We start from the raw sequence: 22,699 nt of genomic DNA, 5'->3' as shown, positions 1-22,699 counted from the left end.
TGGTGGATTAACAGAGGATGGGACTGGACCCATTTCCATTGCAAGCAGCCCCCATGTTGGCTGGTGAGGGGAAGCGGTCAGGGCGTGAATCCATCCAGCCAAAAGCCGAATCTCTGCAGGGCCATTTGTGATTGGTGCTGAACCTAAATATCAGTCGGGCTTATGATTTCAACTGACGTTCCTCCCGAACTGTGCTCCTACAGGTCACAGCTACTGACTCTGCCTTCCACTCACCCTGTCGATGCCCGTCATAACCTCAGTCACGTTTCCCCCTCAACCTTCTCTGTTCTAAAGGAATATCCTGAGCGTATCCGGCCTCTCTCCATCACTGAAATGCTCCATCCCAGGCAGCGTCCCCCACACCCCCCTCCAGTGTAACCCCAATCCTTCCTACAGTGCGGCGACACACACAGAGCAACACACCCTGCTCCAGCTGGGGCCTGTCCAGCTCCAACAATAACCTCCCTGCCCGGAAAATCTATGGCAAGTGTTCAGTATGCCTCCTAATCTCCTCTATCAATCTATCTGGCCACCTACAGGGAATTGTGGACAAACCGCACCCCCCCCACCACCACCCACCAGATCCCTCTGAGCTTCCTACTTCCTCCCCACCACTGAATCACCCGCCAGTGTTTGGTTAATTTTAAAACCTCTCAAACGGCTTTGGTGGGGGAGTGGTGACAGGCTGGAGTTTTGACATTTTGATAGACAGATTTAAGGAGCTGTTCAAGGATTAGCTGACCTTGGCGTGGTCAGGGGGCAGAAGTTTGCGTATTTTTAAGGCAGGTTGAACATGTCGAGGATTTTCAAAGGGTTTGCCGAGCTCTGGATCACGAGTGCAAGCTCTTTCAGATTGTCCGACGTTTCGTTTTTTTTTTTGCTGCCCCTGATTATAGTCCTTCGTCGGGGCTGGTCTTGTAACTGCTTCCTTTCTCCACAGGTGCTGGCAAACCAGAGGGGTTTTCCCTCGCCCACTCTGTGGTTGCTCCCTGTAAAGGGCCCGTCCTGACTCACCGTGATTTCTCAGAAGCAGAATCCGACCTTCGGCCCAACAAGTCCACACCGACCCTCCGAAGAGTAACCCACCCAGACTCATTCCCCTACCCTATATTTACCCCTAACTTACACATCCCTGATCACTATGGGGCAATTTAGCGTGGCCAATCCACCTGACCTGCACATCTTTGGACTGTGGGAGGAAACAGGAGCACCCGGAGGAAACCCACGCAAACTTGGGGAGAATGTGCAAACTGCACATAGTTAGTCGCCCGAGGCTGGAATCGAACCCGGGTCAGTGGTGCTGTGAGGCAGCGGTGCTAACCACTGAGCCACCTACTCGGATCACTGGATTCGGAGTCCAGAGTGCTCACCATTACACCATTACCCATTTATATTGTCCCTCAGGATCATTTCCACTAGTTTGCCCACCTCTGACAGACTGACATTCCAACTGTCAGCCCGGGATGTGGTTGTGGGGTGTGGGGTCTGAACTTATTAACCCCGCCTACAAAGGGTACAAAACACGCTCTCTCCCGATCATTATCTCTTCCCAAATGTCTCCAGACGAACTTATATCTTCAAGTTGCTATTTCCAATCCACTTTTATCCCAATTGCAACTCAGCTTCAGAAAACTGGCCTTTCCTCAATGAGGATGATTACCTCGGGGTATCTTTTCCATGAATACATTACAATTCAACCATTAAAGGTCTCTCCTGTGGATACCCTTACAGCTTCCCAGCGATATCTCTGCAAACTAAACCCAGAAGTGCCCCCTCTCACACTGGCCTGAAGGAGCTCCTCAAATAGCTGTAGAGAATTCTGCACCTTCCAGACCTTTCCCACTGACCTCTCCCAGTTAATGTTTGAATAATTGGAAGCACCCATTCATTACTGCCCCACTGTTCCTGCAAGTTGCAGCGATTTACTCCCCCTGACTTGGGGTGGTCGCAGTCCCTATCCCTATCCCTATCCCTATCGGTGTGGAATTCTGTGGGGCGTGTCCATGAGGGAGAGGCAGTGAGTCCCCGCTTACCTGATTACTTGCTGGAACATTGTTTTCCTGGACACAGTGCCTGAGAGAGACAGTCAGCGAATCCTGATCAGCTGCTTTCCGACTCTCCACACAATCCCGTCTTTGCTGGATCACTCCCGGCCGGGAATCAGATTCCACAGGGATTCTGCATTCAAAGACCAAAGCGACATCTGAGAAAGACTGCTCTGCTGTGTCTGACCTCTGGGCAAGAGGATCAGTGGGGTGAGACAGAGAGAGAGCAGGAAATGGAGAGGGAGAGCAGGAGGAGACAGAGAGAGAGAGCAGGAGGAGACAGAGAGAGAGAGAGCAGGAGGAGACAGAGAGAGAGAGGAGGAGGAGACAGAGAGAGAGAGAGCAGGAGGAGACAGAGAGAGAGAGCAGGAGGAGACAGAGAAAGAGAGCAGGAGGAGACAGAGAGAGAGAGCAGGAGGAGACAGAGAGAGAGCAGGAGGAGACAGAGAGAGAGCAGGAGGAGACAGAGAGAGAGAGCAGGAGGAGACAGAGAGAGCAGGAGGAGACAGAGAGAGAGAGCAGGAGGAGACAGAGAGAGAGAGCAGGAGGAGACAGAGAGAGCAGGAGGAGACAGAGAGAGAGAGCAGGAGGAGACAGAGAGAGAGAGAACAGGGGGAGACAGAGAGAGAGAGAGCAGGAGGAAACAGAGAGAGAGAGTGAGGGGAGACAGAGAGATAACAGGGGGAGACAGAGAGAGAGCAGGAGGAGACAGAGAGAGAGAGCAGGAGGAGACAGAGAGAGAGAGAGAGCAGGAGGAGACAGAGAGAGAGAGCAGGAGGAGACAGAGAGAAAGAGCAGGAGGAGACAGAGAGAGAGCAGGAGGAGACAGACAGAGAGAGCAGGAGGAGACAGAGAGAGAGCAGGAGGAGACAGAGAGAGAGCAGGAGGAGACAGACAGAGAGAGCAGGAGGAGACAGAGAGAGAGCAGGAGGAGACAGAGAGAGAGAGCAGGAGGAGACAGAGAGAGAGAGCAGGAGGAGACAGAGAGAGAGAGCAGGAGGAGACAGAGAGAGAGCAGGAGGAGACAGAGAGAGAGCAGGAGGAGACAGAGAGAGAGAACAGGAGGAGACAGAGAGAGAGAACAGGGGGAGACAGAGAGAGAGAAAACAGGGGGAGACAGAGAGAGAGAGAACAGGGGGAGACAGAGAGAGAGAACAGGAGGAGACAGAGAGAGAGAGAACAGGGGGAGACAGAGAGAGAGAGAACAGGGGGAGACAGAGAGAGAGAGAGAGCAGGAGGAAACAGAGAGAGAGTGTGAGGGGAGACAGAGAGATAACAGGGGGAGACAGAGAGAGAGAGCAGGAGGAGACAGAGAGAGAGCAGGAGGAGACAGAGAGAGAGAGCAGGAGGAGACAGAGAGAAAGAGCAGGAGGAGACAGAGAGAGAGAGAGAGCAGGAGGAAACAGAGAGAGAGAGTGAGGGGAGACAGAGAGATAACAGGGGGAGACAGAGAGAGAGCAGGAGGAGACAGAGAGAGAGAGCAGGAGGAGACAGAGAGAGAGAGAGCAGGAGGAGACAGAGAGAGAGAGCAGGAGGAGACAGAGAGAAAGAGCAGGAGGAGACAGAGAGAGAGCAGGAGGAGACAGACAGAGAGAGCAGGAGGAGACAGAGAGAGAGCAGGAGGAGACAGAGAGAGAGCAGGAGGAGACAGAGAGAGAGAGCAGGAGGAGACAGAGAGAGAGCAGGAGGAGACAGAGAGAGAGAGCAGGAGGAGACAGAGAGAGAGCAGGAGGAGACAGAGAGAGAGCAGGAGGAGACAGAGAGAGAGAACAGGAGGAGACAGAGAGAGAGAACAGGGGGAGACAGAGAGAGAGAAAACAGGGGGAGACAGAGAGAGAGAGAACAGGGGGAGACAGAGAGAGAGAACAGGAGGAGACAGAGAGAGAGAGAACAGGGGGAGACAGAGAGAGAGAGAACAGGGGGAGACAGAGAGAGAGAGAGAGCAGGAGGAAACAGAGAGAGAGTGTGAGGGGAGACAGAGAGATAACAGGGAGAGACAGAGAGAGAGAGCAGGAGGAGACAGAGAGAGAGCAGGAGGAGACAGAGAGAGAGAGCAGGAGGAGACAGAGAGAGAGAGCAGGAGGAGACAGAGAGAGAGAGAGCAGGAGGAGACAGAGAGAGAGCAGGAGGAGACAGAGAGAGAGCAGGAGGAGACAGAGAGAGAGAGAGCAGGAGGAGACAGAGAGAGAGAGCAGGAGGAGACAGAGAGAGAGAGAGCAGGAGGAGACAGAAAGAGAGAGCAGGAGGAGACAGAGAGAGAGCAGGAGGAGACAGAGAGAGAGAGAGCAGGAGGAGACACAGAGAGCAGGAGGAGACAGAGAGAGCAGGAGGAGACAGAGAGAGAGAGCAGGAGGAGACAGAGAGAGAGAGCAGAAGGAGACAGAAAGAGAGAGCAGGAGGAGACAGAGAGAGAGCAGGAGGAGACAGAGAGAGAGAGAGCAGGAGGAGACAGAGAGAGAGAGCAGGAGGAGACAGAGAGAGAGAGAGCAGGAGGAGACAGAAAGAGAGAGCAGGAGGAGACAGAGAGAGAGCAGGAGGAGACAGAGAGAGAGAGAGCAGGAGGAGACACAGAGAGCAGGAGGAGACAGAGAGAGCAGGAGAAGACAGAGAGAGAGAGCAGGAGGAGACAGAGAGAGAGAACAGGGGGAGACAGAGAGAGCAGGAGGAGACAGAGAGAGAGAGAGCAGGAGGAGACAGAGAGAGAGAGAGCAGGAGGAGACACAGAGAGCAGGAGGAGACAGAGAGAGAGAGCAGGAGGAGACAGAGAGAGCAGGAGGAGACAGAGAGAGAGCAGGAGGAGACAGAGAGAGAGAGCAGGAGGAGACAGAGAGAGAGAGAGAGCAGGAGGAGACAGAGAGAGAGAGAGCAGGAAGAGACAGAGAGAGAGCAGGAGGAGACAGAGAGAGAGAGCAGGAGGAGACAGAGCGAGCAGGAGGAGACAGAGAGAGAGCAGGAGGAGACAGAGAGAGAGCAGGAGGAGACAGAGAGAGAGCAGGAGGAGACAGAGAGAGCAGGAGGAGACAGAGAGAGAGAGAGCAGGAGGAGACACAGAGAGCAGGAGGAGACAGAGAGAGAGAGCAGGAGGAGACAGAGAGAGAGAGCAGGAGGAGACAGAGAGAGAGAGAGCAGGAGGAGACAGAGAGAGAGAGCAGGAGGAGACAGAGAGAGAGATAAGGAGGAGACAGAGAGAGAGAGAGCAGGAGGAGACAGAGAGAGAGAGAGCAGGAGGAGACAGAGAGAGAGCAGGAGGAGACAGAGAGAGAGAGCAGGAGGAGACAGAGAAAGAGAGCAGGAGGAGACAGAGAGAGAGAGCAGGAGGAGACAGAGAGAGAGAGAGGAAGCGAGCAGGAGGAGACAGAGAGAGAGAGAGTGGGGGAGACAGAGAGAGAGAGAGAGGGGGAGAGCAGGAGGAGACAGAGAGAGAGCAAGAGGAGTCAGAGAGAGAGAGGAGGAGACAGAGAGAGAGAGCAGGAGGAGACACAACTTCGGTAATACACTGGGCAGTGTCTCTCAGTATCACACACTGGGCAGTGACTCTCAGTATTACACACTGGACAGTGTGTCTCAGTATCACACACTGGGCAGTGAGTCTCAGTATCACACACTGGGCAGTGAGTCTCAGTATCACACACTGGGCAGTGAGTCTCAGTATCACACACTGGACAGTGACTCTCATTATCTCACACTGGGCAGTGACTCTCAGTATTACATACTGGGCAGTGAGTCTCAGTATCACACACTGGGCAGTGAGTCTCAGTATCACACACTGGGCAGTAAGTCTCTGCATCACACACTGGACAGTGAGCCTCAGTATCTTAGACTGGGCAGTGAGTCTCAGTATCACACACTGGGTAGTGAGTCACAGTTTCTCACACTGGGCAGTGAGTCTCAGTATCACACACTGGGTAGTGAGTCTCAGTATCACACACTGGACAGTGACTCTCATTATCTCACACTGGGCAGTGACTCTCAGTATTACACACTGGGCAGTAAGTCTCAGTGTCACACACTGGGCAGTGAGTCTCAGTATCACACACTGGGCAGTAAGTCTCAGTGTCACACACTGGGCAATGAGTCTGAGTATCACACACTGGGCAGTGAGTCTCAGTATCACACACTGGACAGTGAGCTTCAGTATCACACACTGGGCAGTGAGTCTCAGTATCACACACTGGGCAGTGAGTCTCAGTATCACACACTGGACACTGTCTCTCAGTATCACACACTGGGCAGTGAGTCTCAGTATCACACACTGGGCAGTGCGTCTCAGTATCACACACTGGGCAGTGAGTCTCAGCATCACACACTGCGCAGTGAGTCACAGTATCACACACGGGGCAGTGAGTCACAGTATCACACTCTGGGCAGTGAGTCTCAGTATCACACACTGGACAGTGAGTCTCAGTATCACACACTGGACAGTGACTCACAGGATTACACACTGGGCAGTGAGTCTCAGTATCATAGACTGGACAGTGAGTCTCAGTATCACACACTGGACAGTGACTCTCAGGATTACACACTGGGCAGTGAGTCTCAGTATCATAGACTGGACAGTGAGTCTCAGTATCACACACTGGACAGTGAGTCTCAGTATTACACACTGGGCAGTGAGTCTCAGTATCATAGACTGGACAGTGAGTCTCAGTATTACACACTGGACAGTGAGTCTCAGTATCACACACTGGACAGTGAGTCTCAGGATTACACACTGGGCAGTGACTCTCAGTATCACATACTGGACAGTGAGTCTCAGTATCACACACTGGGCAGTGAGTCTCAGTATCACACACTGGGCAGTGTCTCTCAGTATCACACACTGGGCAGTGAGTCACAGTATCACACACTGGACAATGACTCTCAGTATCGCACACTGGGCAATGACACAGCATTACACACTGGGCAGTGTCTCTCAGTATCACATACTGTGCAGTGAGTCTCAGTATCACACACAGGGCACTGAGTCTGAGTATCACACAGTGGGCAGTGTGTCAGTATCTCACACTGGGCAGTGAGACTCAGTAGTACACACTGGGCAGTGAGTCACAGTATCACACTCTGGGCAGTGAGTCACAGTATGACAGACTGGACAGTGAGTCTCAGTATCACACACTGGACAGTGACTCTCAGTATCACACACTGGGCAGTGAGTCTCAGTATCACACACTGGGCAGTGAGTCTCAGTATCACACACTGGACCGTGAGTCTCAGTATCACACACTGAGCAGTGAGTCACAGTTTCTCACACTGGGCAGTGAGTCTCAGTATCACACACTGGACAATGACTCTCAGTATCGCACACTGGGCAATGACACAGCATTACACACTGGGCAGTGTCTCTCAGTATCACATACTGTGCAGTGAGTCTCAGTATCACACACAGGGCACTGAGTCTGAGTATCACACAGTGGGCAGTGTGTCAGTATCTCACACTGGGCAGTGAGACTCAGTAGTACACACTGGGCAGTGAGTCACAGTATCACACTCTGGGCAGTGAGTCACAGTATGACAGACTGGACAGTGAGTCTCAGTATCACACACTGGACAGTGACTCTCAGTATCACACACTGGGCAGTGAGTCTCAGTATCACACACTGGGCAGTGAGTCTCAGTATCACACACTGGACCGTGAGTCTCAGTATCACACACTGAGCAGTGAGTCACAGTTTCTCACACTGGGCAGTGAGTCTCAGTATCACACACTGGGTAGTGAGTCACAGTTTCTCACACTGGGCAGTGAGTCTCAGTATCACACACTGGGTAGTGAGTGTCAGTATCAAACACTGGGCAGTGAGTCTCAGTATCACACACTGGGCAGTGAGTCTCAGTATCACACACGGGGCAGTGAGTCTCAGTATCACACACTGGACAGTTTCTCTCAGTATCACACACTGGGTAGTGAGTGTCAGTATCACACACTGGGCAGTGAGTCACAGTTTCCCACACTGGGCAGTGAGTCTCAGTATCACACACTGGGCAGTGAGTCTCAGGATCACACACTGGGCAGTAAGTCTCAGTGTCACACACTGGGCAATGAGTCTGAGTATCACACACTGGGCAGTGAGTCTCAGTATCACACACTGGACAGTGAGTCTCAGTATCTCACACTGGACAGTGAGCCTCAGTATCACACACTGGGCAGTGAGTCTCAGTATCACAGACTGGGCAGTGAGTCTCAGTATCACACACTGGGCAGTGAGTCTCAGTATCACACACTGGACACTGTCTCTCAGTGTCACACACTGGGCAGTGAGTCTCAGTATCACACACTGGGCAGTGCGTCTCAGTATCACACACTGGGCAGTGAGTCTCAGCATCACACACTGGGCAGTGAGTCTCAGTATCACACACTGGAAAGTGAGTCTCAGTATCACACACTGGACAGTGAGTCTCAGGATTACACACTGGGCAGTGAGTCTCAGTATCATAGACTGGACAGTGAGTCTCAGTATCACACACTGGACAGTGACTCTCAGGATTACACACTGGGCAGTGAGTTTCAGTATCATAGACTGGACAGTGAGTCTCAGTATCACACACTGGACAGTGAGTCTCAGGATTACACACTGGGCAGTGACTCTCAGTATTTCATACTGGACAGTGACTCTCAGTATCACGCACTGGACAGTGAGTCTCAGTATCACACACTGGGCAGTGAGTCGCAGTATCACACACTGGGCAGTGAGTCCCAATATCACTCACTGGGCAGTGTCTCTCAGTATCACACACTGGGCAGTGAGTCACAGTATCACACACTGGACAATGACTCTCAGTATCGCACACTGGGCAATGACACAGCATTACACACTGGGCAGTGTCTCTCAGTATCACATACTGTGCAGTGAGTCTCTGTATCACACACAGGGCACTGAGTCTGAGTATCACACAGTGGGCAGTGTGTCAGTATCTCACACTGGGTAGTGAGACTCAGTATTACACACTGGGCAGTGAGTCACAGTATCACACTCTGGGCAGTGAGTCACAGTATGACAGACTGGACAGTGAGTCTCAGTATCACACACTGGACAGTGACTCTCAGTATCACACACTGGGCAGTGAGTCTCAGTATCACACACTGGAAAGTGTCTCTCAGTATCTCACACTGGGCAGTGAGTCTCAGTATCTCACACTGGTCAGTGAGTCTCAGTATCACACACTGGACAGTGAGTCTCAGTATCACACACTGGGCAGTGAGTCTCAGCATCACACACTGGGCAGTGAGTCTCAGTATCGCACACTGCACAGTGAGCCTCAGTATCTTAGACTGGACAGTGAGTCTCAGTATCACACACTGAGCAGTGAGTCACAGTTTCTCACACTGGGCAGTGAGTCTCAGTATCACACACTGGGTAGTGAGTCACAGTTTCTCACACTGGGCAGTGAGTCTCAGTATCACACACTGGGTAGTGAGTCTCAGTATCACACACTGGGCAGTGAGTCTCAGTATCACACACTGGGCAGTAAGTCTCAGTATCACACACTGGACAGTGTCTCTCAGTATCACACACTGGGTAGTGAGTGTCAGTATCACACACTGGGCAGTGAGTCACAGTTTCCCACACTGGGCAGTGAGTCTCAGTATCACACACTGGGCAGTAAGTCTCAGTATCACACACTGGGCAGTAAGTCTCAGTGTCACACACTGGGCAATGAGTCTGAGTATCACACACTGGGCAGTGAGTCTCAGTATCACACACTGGGCAGTAAGTCTCAGTGTCACACACTGGGCAATGAGTCTGAGTATCACACACTGGGCAGTGAGTCTCAGTATCACACACTGGGCAGTAAGTCTCAGTATCACACACTGGACAGTGAGTCTCAGTATCTCACACTGGACAGTGAGTCTCAGTATCACACACTGGACAGTGAGTCTCAGTATCACACACTGGACAGTGAGTCTCAGTATCACAGACTGGGCAGTGAGTCTCAGTATCACACACTGGTCAGTGAGTCACAGTATCACACACTGGGCAGTGAGTCTCAGTATCACACACTGGACACTGTCTCTCAGTGTCACACACAGGGCAGTGAGTCTCAGTATCACACACTGGGCAGTGCGTCTCAGTATCACACACTGGGCAGTGAGTCTCAGCATCACACACTGGGCAGTGAGTCTCAGTATCACACACTGGACAGTGAGTCTCAGTATCACACACTGGACAGTGAGTCTCAGGATTACACACTGGGCAGTGAGTCTCAGTATCACACACTGGGCAGTGAGTCTCAATATCATACACTGGGCAGTGAGTCTCAGTATCACACACTGGACAGTGACTCTCAGTATCACACACTGGGCAGTGAGTCTCAGTATCACACACTGGGCAGTGAGTCTCAGTATCACACACTGGACCGTGAGTCTCAGTATCACACACTGAGCAGTGAGTGACAGTTTCTCACACTGGGCAGTGAGTCTCAGTATCACACACTGGGTAGTGCGTCACAGTTTCTCACACTGGGCAGTGAGTCTCAGTATCACACACTGGGTAGTGAGTCTCAGTATCAAACACTGGGCAGTGAGTCTCAGTATCACACACTGGGCAGTGAGTCTCAGTATCACACACGGGGCAGTGAGTCTCAGTATCACACACTGGACAGTTTCTCTCAGTATCACACACTGGGTAGTGAGTGTCAGTATCACACACTGGGCAGTGAGTCACAGTATCACACTCTGGGCAGTGAGTCACAGTATGACAGACTGGACAGTGAGTCTCAGTATCACACACTGGGCAGTGAGTCTCAGTATCACACACTGGGCAGTGAGTCTCAGTATCACACACTGGGTAGTGAGTCACAGTTTCTCACACTGGGCAGTGAGTCTCAGTATCACACACTGGACCGTGAGTCTCAGTATCACACACTGAGCAGTGAGTCACAGTTTCTCACACTGGGCAGTGAGTCTCAGTATCACACACTGGACAGTGACTCACAGGTTTACACACTGGGCAGTGAGTCTCAGTATCATAGACTGGACAGTGAGTCTCAGTATCACACACTTGACAGTGACTCTCAGGATTACACACTGGGCAGTGACTCTCAGTATCACATACTGGACAGTGAGTCTCAGCATCACACACTGGGCAGTGAGTCTCAGTATCACACACTGGACAGTGTGTCTCAGTATCACACACTGGACAGTGAGTCTCAGGATTACACACTGGGCAGTGAGTCTCAGTATCATAGACTGGACAGTGAGTCTCAGTATCACACACTGGACAGTGACTCTCAGGATTACACACTGGGCAGTGAGTTTCAGTATCATAGACTGGACAGTGAGTCTCAGTATCACACACTGGACAGTAAGTCTCAGTATCACACACTGGACAGTGAGTCTCAGGATTACACACTGGGCAGTGAGTCTCAGTATCATAGACTGGACAGTGACTCTCAGTATCACACACTGGACAGTGACTCTCAGGATTACACACTGGGCAGTGAGTTTCAGTATCATAGACTGGACAGTGAGTCTCAGTATCACACACTGGACAGTAAGTCTCAGTATCACACACTGGACAGTGAGTCTCAGGATTACACACTGGGCAGTGACTCTCAGTATTTCATACTGGACAGTGACTCTCAGTATCACGCACTGGACAGTGAGTCTCAGTATCACACACTGGGCAGTGAGTCGCAGTATCACACACTGGGCAGTGAGTCCCAATATCACTCACTGGGCAGTGTCTCTCAGTATCACACACTGGGCAGTGAGTCACAGTATCACACACTGGACAATGACTCTCAGTATCGCACACTGGGCAATGACACAGCATTACACACTGGGCAGTGTCTCTCAGTATCACATACTGTGCAGTGAGTCTCAGTATCACACACTGGACAGTGAGTCTCAGTATCACACACTGGACAGTGAGTCTCAGGATTACACACTGGGCAGTGAGTCTCAGTATCATAGACTGGACAGTGAGTCTCAGTATCACACACTGGACAGTAAGTCTCAGTATCACACACTGGACAGTAAGTCTCAGTATCACACACTGGACAGTGAGTCTCAGGATTACACACTGGGCAGTGACTCTCAGTATTTCATACTGGACAGTGACTCTCAGTATCACGCACTGGACAGTGAGTCTCAGTATCACACACTGGCAGTGAGTCGCAGTATCACACACTGGGCAGTGAGACTCAATATCACTCACTGGGCAGTGTCTCTCAGTATCACACACTGGGCAGTGAGTCTCAGGTTCACACACTGGACAATGACTCTCAGTATCGCACACTGGGCAATGACACAGCATTACACACTGGGCAGTGTCTCTCAGTATCACACACTGTGCAGTGAGTCTCAGTATCACACACAGGGCACTGAGTCTGAGTATCACACAGTGGGCAGTGTGTCAGTATCTCACACTGGGCAGTGAGACTCAGTAGTACACACTGGGCAGTGAGTCACAGTATCACACTCTGGGCAGTGAGTCACAGTATGACAGACTGGACAGTGAGTCTCAGTATCACACACTGGACAGTGACTCTCAGTATCACACACTGGGCAGTGAGTCTCAGTATCACACACTGGGTAGTGAGTCACAGTTTCTCACACTGGGCAGTGAGTCTCAGTATCACACACTGGACCGTGAGTCTCAGTATCACACACTGAGCAGTGAGTCACAGTTTCTCACACTGGGCAGTGAGTCTCAGTATCACACACTGGACAGTGACTCACAGGATTACACACTGGGCAGTGAGTCTCAGTATCATAGACTGGACAGTGAGTCTCAGTATCACACACTGGACAGTGACTCTCAGGATTACACACTGGGCAGTGAGTCTCAGTATCATAGACTGGCCAGTGAGTCTCAGTATTACACACTGGACAGTGAGTCTCAGTATCACACACTGGACAGTGAGTCTCAGGATTACACACTGGGCAGTGACTCTCAGTATCACATACTGGACAGTGAGTCTCAGTATCACACACTGGGCAGTGAGTCTCAGTATCACACACTGGGCAGTGTCTCTCAGTATCACACACTGGGCAGTGAGTCACAGTATCACACACTGGACAATGACTCTCAGTATCGCACACTGGGCAATGACACAGCATTACACACTGGGCAGTGTCTCTCAGTATCACATACTGTGCAGTGAGTCTCAGTATCACACACAGGGCACTGAGTCTGAGTATCACACAGTGGGCAGTGTGTCAGTATCTCACACTGGGCAGTGAGACTCAGTAGTACACACTGGGCAGTGAGTCACAGTATCACACTCTGGGCAGTGAGTCACAGTATGACAGACTGGACAGTGAGTCTCAGTATCACACACTGGACAGTGACTCTCAGTATCACACACTGGGCAGTGAGTCTCAGTATCACACACTGGGCAGTGAGTCTCAGTATCACACACTGGACCGTGAGTCTCAGTATCACACACTGAGCAGTGAGTGACAGTTTCTCACACTGGGCAGTGAGTCTCAGTATCACACACTGGGTAGTGCGTCACAGTTTCTCACACTGGGCAGTGAGTCTCAGTATCACACACTGGGTAGTGAGTCTCAGTATCAAACACTGGGCAGTGAGTCTCAGTATCACACACTGGGCAGTGAGTCTCAGTATCACACACGGGGCAGTGAGTCTCAGTATCACACACTGGACAGTTTCTCTCAGTATCACACACTGGGTAGTGAGTGTCAGTATCACACACTGGGCAGTGAGTCACAGTTTCCCACACTGGGCAGTGAGTCTCAGTGTCACACACTGGGCAATGAGTCTGAGTATCACACACTGGGCAGTGAGTCTCAGTATCACACACTGGACAGTGCGTCTCAGTATCTCACACTGGACAGTGAGCCTCAGTATCACACACTGGGCAGTGAGTCTCAGTATCACAGAGTGGGCAGTGAGTCTCAGTATCACACACTGGGCAGTGAGTCTCAGTATCACACACTGGACACTGTCTCTCAGTGTCACACACTGGGCAGTGAGTCTCAGTATCACACACTGGGCAGTGCGTCTCAGTATCTCACACTGGACAGTGAGTCTCAGTATCACACACTGGGCAGTGAGTCTCAGCATCACACACTGGGCAGTGAGTCTCAGTATCACACACTGGACAGTGTGTCTCAGTATCACACACTGGACAGTGAGTCTCAGGATTACACACTGGGCAGTGAGTCTCAGTATCATAGACTGGACAGTGAGTCTCAGTATCACACACTGGACAGTGACTCTCAGGATTACACACTGGGCAGTGAGTTTCAGTATCATAGACTGGACAGTGAGTCTCAGTATCACACACTGGACAGTAAGTCTCAGTATCACACACTGGACAGTGAGTCTCAGGATTACACACTGGGCAGTGACTCTCAGTATTTCATACTGGACAGTGACTCTCAGTATCACGCACTGGACAGTGAGTCTCAGTATCACACACTGGGCAGTGAGTCGCAGTATCACACACTGGGCAGTGAGTCCCAATATCACTCACTGGGCAGTGTCTCTCAGTATCACACACTGGGCAGTGAGTCACAGTATCACACACTGGACAATGACTCTCAGTATCGCACACTGGGCAATGACACAGCATTACACACTGGGCAGTATCTCTCAGTATCACATACTGTGCAGTGAGTCTCTGTATCACACACAGGGCACTGAGTCTGAGTATCACACAGTGGGCAGTGTGTCAGTATCTCACACTGGGTAGTGAGACTCAGTATTACACACTGGGCAGTGAGTCACAGTATCACACTCTGGGCAGTGAGTCACAGTATGACAGACTGGACAGTGAGTCTCAGTATCACACACTGGACAGTGACTCTCAGTATCACACACTGGGCAGTGAGTCTCAGTATCACACACTGGAAAGTGTCTCTCAGTATCTCACACTGGGCAGTGAGTCTCAGTATCTCACACTGGTCAGTGAGTCTCAGTATCACACACTGGACAGTGAGTCTCAGTATCACACACTGGGCAGTGAGTCTCAGCATCACACACTGGGCAGTGAGTCTCCGTATCGCACACTGGACAGTGAGCCTCAGTATCTTAGACTGGACAGTGAGTCTCAGTATCACACACTGAGCAGTGAGTCACAGTTTCTCACACTGGGCAGTGAGTCTCAGTATCACACACTGGGTAGTGAGTCACAGTTTCTCACACTGGGTAGTGAGTCTCAGTATCACACACTGGGTAGTGAGTCTCAGTATCACACACTGGGCAGTGAGTCTCAGTATCACACACTGGGCAGTAACTCTCAGTATCACACACTGGACAGTGTCTCTCAGTATCACACACTGGGTAGTGAGTGTCAGTATCACACACTGGGCAGTGAGTCACAGTTTCCCACACTGGGCAGTGAGTCTCAGTATCACACACTGGGCAGTAAGTCTCAGTGTCACACACTGGGCAATGAGTCTGAGTATCACACACTAGGCAGTGCGTCTCAGTATCACACACCGGGCAGTAAGTCTCAGTATCACACACTGGGCAGTAAGTCTCAGTGTCACACACTGGGCAATGAGTCTGAGTATCACACACTGGGCAGTGAGTCTCAGTATCACACACTGGACAGTGAGTCTCAGTATCTCACACTGGACAGTGAGCCTCAGTATCACACACTGGACAGTGAGTCTCAGTATCACAGACTGGGCAGTGAGTCTCAGTATCACAGACTGGGCAGTGAGTCTCAGTATCACACACTGGTCAGTGAGTCACAGTATCACACACTGGGCAGTGAGTCTCAGTATCACACACTGGACACTGTCTCTCAGTGTCACACACTGGGCAGTGAGTCTCAGTATCACACACTGGGCAGTGCGTCTCAGTATCACACACTGGGCAGTGAGTCTCAGCATCACACACTGGGCAGTGAGTCTCAGTATCACACACTGGACAGTGAGTCTCAGTATCACACACTGGACAGTGAGTCTCAGGATTACACACTGGGCAGTGAGTCTCAGTATCATAGACTGGACAGTGAGTCTCAGTATCACACACTGGACAGTAAGTCTCAGTATCACACACTGGACAGTGAGTCTCAGGATTACACACTGGGCAGTGACTCTCAGTATTTCATACTGGACAGTGACTCTCAGTATCACGCACTGGACAGTGAGTCTCAGTATCACACACTGGGCAGTGAGTCGCAGTATCACACACTGGGCAGTGAGACTCAATATCACTCACTGGGCAGTGTCTCTCAGTATCACACACTGGGCAGTGAGTCTCAGGTTCACACACTGGACAATGACTCTCAGTATCGCACACTGGGCAATGACACAGCATTACACACTGGGCAGTGTCTCTCAGTATCACACACTGTGCAGTGAGTCTCAGTATCACACACAGGGCACTGAGTCTGAGTATCACACAGTGGGCAGTGTGTCAGTATCTCACACTGGGCAGTGAGACTCAGTAGTACACACTGGGCAGTGAGTCACAGTATCACACTCTGGGCAGTGAGTCACAGTATGACAGACTGGACAGTGAGTCTCAGTATCACACACTGGACAGTGACTCTCAGTATCACACACTGGGCAGTGAGTCTCAGTATCACACACTGGAAAGTGTCTCTCAGTATCTCACACTGGGCAGTGAGTCTCAGTATCTCACACTGGTCAGTGAGTCTCAGTATCACACACTGGACAGTGAGTCTCAGTATCACACACTGGGCAGTGAGTCTCAGCATCACACACTGGGCAGTGAGTCTCAGTATCGCACACTGGACAGTGAGCCTCAGTATCTTAGACTGGACAGTGAGTCTCAGTATCACACACTGAGCAGTGAGTCACAGTTTCTCACACTGGGCAGTGAGTCTCAGTATCACACACTGGGTAGTGAGTCACAGTTTCTCACACTGGGCAGTGAGTCTCAGTATCACACACTGGGTAGTGAGTCTCAGTATCACACACTGGGCAGTGAGTCTCAGTATCACACACTGGGCAGTAAGTCTCAGTATCACACACTGGACAGTGTCTCTCAGTATCACACACTGGGTAGTGAGTGTCAGTATCAAATACTGGGCAGTGAGTCACAGTTTCCCACACTGGGCAGTGAGTCTCAGTATCACACACTGGGCAGTAAGTCTCAGTGTCACACACTGGGCAATGAGTCTGAGTATCACACACTGGGCAGTGCGTCTCAGTATCACACACCGGGCAGTAAGTCTCAGTATCACACACTGGGCAGTAAGTCTCAGTGTCACACACTGGGCAATGAGTCTGAGTATCACACACTGGGCAGTGAGTCTCAGTATCACACACTGGACAGTGAGTCTCAGTATCTCACACTGGACAGTGAGCCACAGTATCACACACTGGACAGTGAGTCTCAGTATCACAGACTGGGCAGTGAGTCTCAGTATCACAGACTGGGCAGTGAGTCTCAGTATCACACACTGGTCAGTGAGTCACAGTATCACACACTGGGCAGTGAGTCTCAGTATCACACACTGGACACTGTCTCTCAGTGTCACACACTGGGCAGTGAGTCTCAGTATCACACACTGGGCAGTGCGTCTCAGTATCACACACTGGGCAGTGAGTCTCAGCATCACACACTGGGCAGTGAGTCTCAGTATCACACACTGGGCAGTGAGTCTCAGTATCATAGACTGGACAGTGAGTCTCAGTATCACACACTGGACAGTAAGTCTCAGTATCACACACTGGACAGTAAGTCTCAGTATCACACACTGGACAGTGAGTCTCAGGATTACACACTGGGCAGTGACTCTCAGTATTTCATACTGGACAGTGACTCTCAGTATCACGCACTGGACAGTGAGTCTCAGTATCACACACTGGGCCCTGAGTCGCAGTATCACACACTGGGCAGTGAGACTCAATATCACTCACTGGGCAGTGTCTCGCAGTATCACACACTGGGCAGTGAGTCTCAGGTTCACACACTGGACAATGACTCTCAGTATCGCACACTGGGCAATGACACAGCATTACACACTGGGCAGTGTCTCTCAGTATCACACACTGTGCAGTGAGTCTCAGTATCACACACAGGGCACTGAGTCTGAGTATCACACAGTGGGCAGTGTGTCAGTATCTCACACTGGGCAGTGAGACTCAGTAGTACACACTGGGCAGTGAGTCACAGTATCACACTCTGGGCAGTGAGTCACAGTATGACAGACTGGACAGTGAGTCTCAGTATCACACACTGGACAGTGACTCTCAGTATCACACACTGGGCAGTGAGTCTCAGTATCACACACTGGGTAGTGAGTCACAGTTTCTCACACTGGGCAGTGAGTCTCAGTATCACACACTGGGTAGCGAGTCACAGTTTCTCACACTGGGCAGTGAGTCTCAGTATCACACACTGGGTAGTGAATCTCTGTATCACACACTGGGCAGTGAGTCACATTTTCTCACACTGGGCAGTGAGTCTCAGTATCACACACTGGGTAGTGAGTCTCAGTATCACACACTGGGCAGTGAGTCACAGTTTCTCACACTGGGCAGTGAGTCTCAGTATCACACATTGGGCAGTGTCTCTCAGTATCACACACTGGGCAGTGCATCTCAGTATCACACACTGGGCAGTGAGTCTCAGCATCACACACTGGGCAGTGAGTCACAGTATCACACACTGGGCAGTGAATCACAATATCACACACTAGGCAGTGTCTCTCAGTATCACACACTGGGCAGTGCATCTCAGTATCACACACTGGGCAGTGAGTCACAGAATCACACACTGGGCAGTGAGTCACAGTATCACACACTGGGCAATGAGTCTGACTATCACACACTGGGCAGTGAGTCACAGAATCACACACTGGGCAGCGAGTCTCAGTATCACACACTGGGCAGTGAGTCTCAGCATCACACACTGGGCAGTGAGTCTCAGTATCACACACTGGACAGTGACTCTCTGTATCACACACTGGGCAGTGTCTCTCAGTATCACACAGTGGGCAGTGCATCTCAGTATCACACACTGGGCAGTGAGTCACAGAATCACACACTGGGCAGTGAGTCACAGTATCACACACTGGGCAATGAGTCTGACTATCACACACTGGGCAGTGAGTCACAGAATCACACACTGGGCAGCGAGTCTCAGTATCACACACTGGACACTGTGTCTCAGTATCACACACTGGACAGTGAGTCTCAGTATCACACACTGGGCAGTGCGTCTCAGTATCACACACTGGACAGTGAGTCTCAGTATCACACACTGGGCAGTGAGTCTCAGCATCACACACTGGGCAGTGAGTCACTGTATCACACACTGGGCAGTGTCTCTCAGTATCACACACTGGGCAGTGAGTCTCAGTATCACACACTGGACAATGACTCTCAGTATCGCACACTGGGCAATGACACAGCATTACACACTGGGCAGTGTCTCTCAGTATCACACACTGTGCAGTGAGTCTCAGTATCACACACAGGGCACTGAGTCTGAGTATCACACAGTGGGCAGTGTGTCAGTATCTCACACTGGGCAGTGAGACTCAGTAGTACACACTGGGCAGTGAGTCACAGTATCACACTCTGGGCAGTGAGTCACAGTATCACACACTGGACAATGACTCTCAGTATCGCACACTGGGCAGTGAGTCTCAGTATCACACACTGGACAGTGACTCTCAGTATCACACACTGGGCAGTGAGTCTCAGTATCACACACTGGACAGTGACTCTCAGTATCACACACAGGGCACTGAGTCTGAGTATTATAGACTGGACAGTGAGTCTCAGTATCACACACTGGACACTGACTCTCAGTATCACACACTGGGCAGTGTCTCTCAGTATCACACACTGGACAGTGAGTCTCAGGATTACACACTGGGCAGTGAGTCTCAGTATCATAGACTGGACAGTGAGTCTCAGTATCACACACTGGACAGTGACTCTCAGTATCACACACTGGACAGTGAGTCTCAGTATCGCACACTGGACAGTGAGTCTCAGGATTACACACTGGGCAGTGAGTCTCAGTATCACATACTGGACAGTGACTCTCAGTATCACACACTGGACAGTGAGTCTCAGTATCACACACTGGACAGTGAGTCTCAGGATTACAAACTGGGCAGTGAGTCTCAGTATCACATACTGGACAGTGACTCTCAGTATCACGCACTGGACAGTGAGTCTCAGTATCACACACTGGGCAGTGAGTCACAGTATCACACACTGGGCAGTGAGTCTCAGTATCACACACTGGGCAGTGAGTCTCAGTATCACACACTGGACAATGACTCTCATTATCGCACACTGGGCAATGACACAGCATTACACACTGGGCAGTGTCTCTCAGTATCACACACTGCGCAGTGAGTCTCAGTATCACACACAGGGCACTGAGTCTGAGTATCACACAGTGGGCAGTGTGTCAGTATCTCACACTGGGCAGTGAGACTCAGTATCACACACTGGACAGTGAGACTCAGTATCACACACAGGGCACTGAGTCTGAGTATCATAGACTGGACAGTGAGTCTCAGTATCACACACTGGAAAGTGTCTCTCAGTATCTCACACTGGGCAGTGAGTCTCAGTATTTCACACTGGTCAGTGAGTCTCAGTATCACACACTGGACAGTGAGTCTCAGTATCACACACTGGGCAGTGAGTCTCAGTATCACACACTGGGCAGTGAGTCTCAGTATCACACACTGGACAGTGACTCTCAGTATCACACACTGGACAGTGAGTCTCAGTATCGCACACTGGACAGTGAGTCTCAGGATTACACACTGGGCAGTGAGTCTCAGTATCACATACTGGACAGTGACTCTCAGTATCACACACTGGACAGTGAGTCTCAGTATCACACACTGGACAGTGAGTCTCAGGATTACAAACTGGGCAGTGAGTCTCAGTATCACACACTGGGCAGTGAGTCTCAGTATCACACACTGGGCAGTGAGTCTCAGTATCACACACTGGACAATGACTCTCATTATCGCACACTGGGCAATGACACAGCATTACACACTGGGCAGTGTCTCTCAGTATCACACACTGCGCAGTGAGTCTCAGTATCACACACAGGGCACTGAGTCTGAGTATCACACAGTGGGCAGTGTGTCAGTATCTCACACTGGGCAGTGAGACTCAGTAGTACACACTGGGCAGTGAGTCACAGTATGACAGACTGGACAGTGAGTCTCAGTATCTCACACTGGGCAGTGTCGCTCAGTATCACGCACTGGACAGTGAGTCTCAGTATCACACACTGGGCAGTGAGTCACAATATCACACACTGGAGAGTGACTCTCAGTATTACACACTGGGCAGTGAGTCGCAGTATCACACACTGGGCAGTGAGTCTCAGTATCTCGCACTGGGCAGTGAGACTCAGTAGTACACACTGGGCAGTGAGTCACAGTATGACAGACTGGACAGTGAGTCTCAGTATCACACACTGGACAGTGACTCTCAGTATCACACACTGGGCAGTGAGTCTCAGTATCACACACTGGAAAGTGTCTCTCAGTATCTCACACTGGGCAGTGAGTCTCAGTATCTCACACTGGACAGTGAGTCTCAGTATCACACACTGGGCAGTGAGTCACAGCATCACATACTGGGCAGTGAGACTCAATATCACACACTGGGCTGTGTCTCTCAGTATCACAAACTGGGCAGTGAGTCTCAGCATCACACACTGGACAGTGTCTCTCAGTATCTCACACTGGACAGTGAGTCTCAGTATCACCCACTAGACAGTGAGTCTCAGTATCACACACTGGGCAGTGAGACTCAATATCACACACTGGGCTGTGTCTCTCAGTATCACAAACTGGGCAGTGAGTCTGAGCATCACACACGGGGCAGTGAGTCTCAGTATCACACACTGGGCAGTGAGTCTGAGTATCACACAGTGGGCAGTGAGTCTGAGTATCACACAGTGGACAGTGTGTCAGTATCTCACACTGGGCAGTGAGACTCAGTATTACACACTGGGCAGTGAGTCACAGTATGACAGACTGGACAGTGAGTCTCAGTATCACACACTGGGCAGTTAGTCTCAGTATCACACACTGGGCAGTGACTCTCAGTATCTCACACTGGGCAGTGACTCTCAGTATTACACACCGGGCAGTGAGTCTCTGCATCACACACTGGGCAGTGAGTCCCAATATCACACACTGGAGAGTGAGTCTCGGTATCATACACTGGACAGTGAGCCTCAGTATCTTAAACTGGACAGTGAGTCTCAGTATCACACACGGAGCAGTGAGTCACAGTTTCTCACACTGGGCAGTGAGACGCAATATCACACACTGGGCAGTGAGTCGCAGTATCACACACTGGGCAGTGAGTCTCAGTATCACACACTGGGCAGTGAGACGCAATATCACACACTGGGCAGTGTCTCTCAGTATCACACACTGGGCAGTGAGTCTCAGCATCACACACTGGACAATGACTCTCAGTATCGCACACTGGGCAATGACACAGCATTACACACTGGGCAGTGTCTCTCAGTATCACACACTGTGCAGTGAGTCTCAGTATCACACACAGGGCACTGAGTCTGAGTATCACACAGTGGGCAGTGTGTCAGTATCTCACACTGGGCAGTGAGACTCAGTAGTACACACTGGGCAGTGAGTCACAGTATCACACACTGGACAGTGACACTCAGTATCACACACTGGACAGTGACTCTCAGTATCTCACACTGGGCAGTGAGTCTCAGTATCACACACAGGGCACTGAG

The 22,699-nt window shown here is 51.0% G+C and overlaps 1 protein-coding gene across 1 annotated transcript in view; it reads right to left on the bottom strand.

Moving 5' to 3' along the window:
• Window positions 1–22,699, bottom strand: part of galnt14 (UDP-N-acetyl-alpha-D-galactosamine:polypeptide N-acetylgalactosaminyltransferase 14 (GalNAc-T14)) — a 433,271-nt gene that overhangs the window by 116,400 nt on the left and 294,172 nt on the right. The window contains exon 13 of the mRNA XM_087984284.1: window positions 2,034–2,178. Coding sequence (XP_087840410.1) covers window positions 2,034–2,178 — 145 coding nt within the window. The remainder of the gene's footprint in view (window positions 1–2,033; window positions 2,179–22,699) is intronic.

This window comes from Chiloscyllium plagiosum, unplaced genomic scaffold (assembly GCF_037043375.1).
Source record: "Chiloscyllium plagiosum isolate Xiang-an unplaced genomic scaffold, Cpla_swu_hap1 HiC_scaffold_3, whole genome shotgun sequence".
NCBI lineage: Eukaryota > Metazoa > Chordata > Chondrichthyes > Orectolobiformes > Hemiscylliidae > Chiloscyllium > Chiloscyllium plagiosum.
The sequence above is the reverse complement of the archived record's forward strand: the minus strand, read 5'-3'. Positions and strand labels throughout refer to the sequence as shown.